Raw genomic sequence first — 6000 nt, 5'->3', positions numbered from 1 at the left:
TCCTGTGGAGATTTACTGGTTACTGTATTTCAGTAGATTTCTAATGTAAACGGCAATGACTTTGAAGTTGAATTTTATTGTACTGTATAACAGACTCCAATATGAGCACCTTATTAACAGATCTACCTTAATTATCACAGTATAAACTTACATTTATGCATGTATTGCAGGAACTGTCCTAGAGCCCAAGGGAGGGTAAAAGAGATCCACGGGCATGGGAACTCTCAAACCCCTACTCTGCACCACTTGGAACAAAATACCAATTAAAACGGTCAGATAAGCACTTAACGACCAGAAGTTCGTGGTTTTTTTAATTAAAAAACGCTACTAGAATTTCAATCTCCACCTCCAAGGGCACCAGCACCAGAAGCTGGTTATCCGCGCTCGGTGGGGCGCTGGGGGCTCCAGCCCTTGGCTGATATCTCGCTCTCTCTCGGCAGCAATACCCGTACAGATGAGGGCAGTGATGAGAGCAGCGGCAGCGGACCCCAGACCCCCCTTCCTCGTTCCCGGTGGTTTCCGGGAAGGATCGCCGCTCTCCGGGAAGGATCGCCGCTCTCCGGGAGCGCCGCGCGCCCACAGCGCCCCCTGCCGGCCGCTCCGGGCATGGCGAGGCTCCCCTCGGAGCCTCCCCATTGGACGGCGCTCCGCGCGCCCCCATTGGGCGAGCCCAGGGAAGGGGCGGTGCCGCCTCCCAACACGTGAGCGCGGGAGGCGCGCGCCCCCCTTCCTCTGGCGCCCTCCTGGAGCCCCCTGGCGGGCGGCGGCCGCGCGGCTCGGGCGGGCCGGCAATGGAGGGGAGCGGCGGGGGGGACACGGCCCCGGCCCCGGCCCCGGCCCCGGCCCCGGCCCCGGGAGAGGAGAGGAGGAGGAGGAGGAGGGCGAGGGCTGCGAGGGGCTTTGGGAGCTGCCGGTGGAGCTCTGCGAGAGGCGGCCCGAGTGCGGGCGCTGCAGGTGACGGGGGCGCAGGGCCGCGCCGAGGCCACGGGGCGGGCGCGGGTCGGTGTCGCGGCGGGGCCGGAGCCGCCCCCGGGGACACCCGCACCGAGCGGGTCGGTGTCAGCGGGGCCCGCCCGCCCAGCAGCGCCTGTGGCATCGCACAGTCACCGATGGGCCGGGCTGGGGGGCAGCACGGAGGGCATGTGGTCCCACCTCCCCGCTCCAGCAGGGTCATCCCAGAGCACGTGACACGGGATTGTGTCCAGATGGCCCTTGGACATCCCCAGTGAGGGAGACTCCACAGCTTCTCCGGGCAGTCTGTTCCAGTGGAGAGCAAAGAAGTTCTTTCTCATGTTCAGGTGGAACTTCCTGTGCATCAGTTTCTGTGCATTGCCTCTTGTCCTGAAGGCATCGTGTCCTGAGAGCATGTGCGCACCTCGTGTGTAACAAAATCATGGCATGGACTAACTTTGTTATGGAGGGGGAATGACGGAGTGTGGGAAGGAATATATAGAGGCTCGGCAGGGAGTGCTACACCTTTTCGCTGTACGAACACACCTGAAGAGCAAAAGGTGAGGTGGGAGGGGGAAGGTGCATCGCCCCAGTGTCACGCAGAGACTTCAGCAGGGCTGGGCAGTCCTTGGTGCTTTGTGAAAAGAAAACGAGAAACTAGCCTTATCTAACAGCTTTACAGCTAATTTTGAAATCCATTCAAGCACCGGGGCATGGAGGGGTTAATATAACTTGTTGTGAATTCGGGTATCTCTCTAAAGCAGGCAGTCACTTCTGGTGTTATGGAAATATCTCATAACCTGATTTTATGTCTTTCTACGTATGTCCTTTTATTAGAGTGAGTGGCAGGATGTCAGATGTTCCTTCACTGTGCATAACAGCCAAAGGAAAAGATTCCCAGCACCTACACTGATTTCTTCAGTTTCTGTTAATTGGCGAAACAAGTAGAAAGGCATGTAATTTTGCTAAAGTGTCAGAGTTCAGAAGCTTATTTTTGGTAAGATTCCTGTATATAAGTTGTCATAAAAAAAATATGTACCATGCAAGTCATAATATTTTTAAGTGTTCACTGTTGAAAAAAGTAGTCATAGGCAGTAGTTGAAGCCCAAAGAACAGATGCAGGACACTTGCTTTTTGCTGCCCTTTATTTTTCTCCAGTGATTTGTAGCTCAAATAACTTCTTGAACTGGATGTGGCGTTGTGTCTATTTGTATGCCGCAGTAGACATAGGGGTTTTTTGGTTTCTTTTGGTGTAAATTTCTCCAGTCCCCCTTGAACCCATGTAAAGTTCTTGTGTCAGCAACATCAGACTGGCAGGAAGACACCCCAGACCTACAAACCCCAGAGTGGAGGGAATTACCTTTTGGTTTATTTTTTTATGATTTCTACCTTCCTCTTCTCCACATAGTATATAAGATATGAGTGAGCCAGCCAGATTTATACCTTGGCTAATGTTCTTCTGCTTATAGGACCCTTCCTCATGCTATGGCTGCTTAGCTTCCTTGTAACCTTTTGGTAAGGGACTTTGGGAAGTATTTTGGAAAGCCAAAGTTGATTTTGACAACTACAGCACCCTCACCGCTGTATTTATTGACTCTTTCTGAGATCTTAAATAGTTTTGAAAAGCAGGATTTCCTTTTGCAAAAGCCATGCCAATTCTTCTACTTTTTGTAAGGGTCCACTAACCATGTTTTTAATTGTAGCTTCTGTTCACACAAACAGTTTTATTTGTTGAAGATTTTTATTTTTAGTTGTTTTCTGCTTTCCATTTCTAGTCCTGACATGTCAAGAAACCACCGAATGAGAGTTAACCCACTGTCATTCTTTACGGAGGTGTTTAACCTTGAGCTCTTTCAAAATGCCAATAGCGTACTGTTCATTACTGTTGAGTTTTTTTTGCCATTGTGTTTCATGACCTCTACCCTAGTTCCTTCAATTTTGGACAGATTCTCTGATCAGTCACCTTCAGAAATGGTTTCTAGAATAGACTTTTGTGGTAAATCTGATGGAAAGTATTTACTCAGCTCCTCAATACCATGTAGTAGTTGGCTTTCTGAAGAGCTGTGAATGAATTACACCTGCTGTGAAGAGCATAGGTACAGTGAGCACAGACACTGAAGGAAATGTAGGGGCAGAAAAACCAAGGAGGATGAAAAGACAACAGAGTTGCTTACTTTTTAAGAAAAAAAGGAAGTGGCATTTTTTAATTGAAGTTTTGGTGGAGGTGACTACGACTAAATTGTGCACACAGTGTATTTTTGCAGTGTTATCTTCTCCATTCTCTTCCTCGGGAATATAACTAAATTATGATTTTCAATGAGCATGACATTCTGTGGCATGACTTGGAGTAGAAGTGCAGAAGTGCTGAGTAGAGTAAGGCTGTGACTTAGGATACATCATGGGACGAAATGTTATCCTGTTGGCTGGGGCTAGGTACGTTTATCTGACTCACTCGTTTCCTGAACTATGGATTTTTACTGTTAGCACCTTAATGACTGTGACTTAGTTGTCATGATGATCTGAATTCAGTGCAAAAGCATGGAAGAATGGGTTCTCTTTATGGTAGTTCCTCATGGGGACTGACTTCAGGTTCTGACTTTTTAAAAAATATGTCAAGACACCTGATTGACAATTTTTTAACCAAGTACTCTGGCAGTCAAAATGTCAATAGAAATGTAGGTGTATAGTAGATAAGTTTTCATTTTGGATAATATGAGTGACTTCAGTATCCTGAAGGAACAAAATGTTTCTAACTATTAAGTATTTGAGACTTTCTATTGCCTGTGATGGTTGTGGAGAAAATACAACTATTTGAAATAGCTTATGGTGGAGAATTTGAGTGAAATAAGATAATGAGATTTTACATTTTGAAGGTGTTTGTGTGTAAGTGCCAGTTTAAAAAAAAAAAAAGTAAAAATAACCCAGCTTGTAGTTGGTGTTTGAGATGGCAAATAGCTGATGAAAGTGAAGTGTATGCAGTTGACTTTATGCTGTTTTATTCTTGAGGATACAATTTAATACATACTCTGTTTGCCAAAACCAAAAGTTTGGTGGTGATAAACTTTGAATTAATAACTTCTTAAGGCTTTCATAGCTGACTATTTGTTTTTAGAAGTTAAAGCCCCACACCCAAACATTTAAATAGGAGCATACGCTGAATATAGTTTCCTAGTTGCTGTTAACTTGAAAACCAAAATGAGGCAGGCCCCACAACTGAAGTAATGTAGGACAACAATTTGATTTTGTGGTGTGACACTGAAAGCAATATAACATTTTGAAACAGTGTCCTTCTGTGGGTCAGATTTCACTGTTTTCTAGATACATTGTGTGCAGTTAAGGAAAGAACCTTTTGGTAGTACAAGAGCCTTAAACAAGAACCTTAACGATTTCTTGCCACAGATCTTGATTGTGCATATGCAGAATTTTATTGTAGTAGGAGAACTTCTGGGAAATGTTTTCAGGAGAAATTAAGATTTTAAACTGAATATAATTTATGATCTCTGGGGATTCCTAGGTCTCCTGTATGCCATCACAGATCCCCACTGGAAACAGTCCTCTTTGTTTGCAGGACTGAGTTATGTTGTAAAGTTAGGATAATAAAAATTGGTGTGTTCTCAGGGTCTCTATGATGTATTCTGCTGTACTGTATTTGTATTTCAGGGGGAGGGGAAGAGAAGGAATAACTTTAATCCTTTAATACAAATGTTTCCTTTGCCTATATCTAAAATATTACAGATATTCTGCTGAATCTGGGTACTGTTTGAGGGCTCTTGATAGCATTGGTACATTGATAATGACATAAGATGACAGAGTGCTGCTTCATACTTTGAGGAAAAATGTAGTGTTCTTACATAAGTGTCACATATTTGTTAATAATTCTGTTAAATCATATAAAGATTGAGTCTGAAGAAGCAATGTGGGCTTTTTTCAACACAATAAATATATGCAGTTGCTTTATAGCACACTGCTATGGTATTTAGGTGCAAACGTGAATTATAAATATTAATTAGCATGCGTTAGCAGTGCCTGTTGCAAGAAAATAGCTTCATAGTCTTTGATTTCTTTTATGTTCTTAGAAATGAACTTTAAAGGCATTTATTTTCACTGCTCTAAGTTTATTGCAGTTTTTCAATCCCTGAAAGTATTGATTTGTAGTCAATAAATAAATAAACTTCTTATGTAACTGAAACTATATTTTCCTCTGGGTCTTTGACTTGTAAGAGGTGACTTATAGTTCTGTAGGATATTTTTCTAAAAGGTTTCATGTATTTCCTATTCTGTTTGCATTGATAAAAAGGAAAAAAATTGCACAGGATTAGGTGACAGGCATCAGTTGATTGAGTTTTATTGTTCCAGGTTCTTAAGTGATGTATCAAGTGCAAATTTTTTAAAATGTTATTAGCCCTTTTAAAGACTGCTAAATCAGAGGAATATTTTTTCTGAATTTACTCATGTCCAGTGTAGTTAAATGCATAGAGTGGGTTTACAATTGCCTGTATCTGAGAATCTGCATATCAAACCTGCATGTTTTACGTGGATAAGTAAGGTGATTCTGCAGAGTTTAGAAGGAGCTAAATTTGTGCATCATCAGGAGACAGAAAGGATGAGGTGGAACAGATGAAACAATTCACATCTTAATTTATCAGCAACTAAAACCAAGGTTGTGCCAGTAATTATTTTCCTTCACTGGGAGAGGTGGGTTCACTGTGTCACTGGAAGGAATCTTACAGGATTTCAGGAGGGAGTGACTCTATCTCATAATTTGATATTAAGTGGTTCCATAGAGTGTATTGGTGCCTGAGGTTGTTCTTCCTCCGATGCAGGACTTTGCTGAAATTTCATGAAATTCCTTCCAGCCTGTCAAGGTCTGTCCTGCCAGATGCCAGTATTCCCTGGTAAGGTTCTTCTGGATGTACCAATGGGGAAAGATTGAAAGTTTAATAGAAGATATCTGCTGTTACATGAATTTTAATTTAGCAGTGTACTAAAATCATAATAGAATCACAATATGGCAGTTGCAGTCTACAGAGGATATTGAATCATCATAGA

General features: G+C 43.2%; 1 protein-coding gene across 1 annotated transcript in view; it reads left to right on the top strand.

Moving 5' to 3' along the window:
* The first annotated feature begins 1314 nt into the window (after positions 1–1314).
* DTWD2 (DTW domain containing 2) overlaps positions 1315–6000 on the top strand; it is a 77876-nt gene continuing 73190 nt past the window's right edge. Inside the window, exon 1 of the mRNA XM_027729631.2 lies at positions 1315–1511. Within this exon, the coding sequence (XP_027585432.1) occupies positions 1426–1511 (86 nt within the window). The 5' untranslated portion in view covers positions 1315–1425. The remainder of the gene's footprint in view (positions 1512–6000) is intronic.

Source organism: Pipra filicauda, unplaced genomic scaffold (genome assembly GCF_003945595.2).
Source record: "Pipra filicauda isolate LSUMZ 115617 unplaced genomic scaffold, ASM394559v2 scaffold29_size4552773_pilon, whole genome shotgun sequence".
NCBI classification, from domain to species: Eukaryota; Metazoa; Chordata; class Aves; order Passeriformes; family Pipridae; genus Pipra; species Pipra filicauda.
Note: the sequence above shows the minus strand (reverse complement) of the source record. Positions and strands in the feature narration are given on the sequence as shown.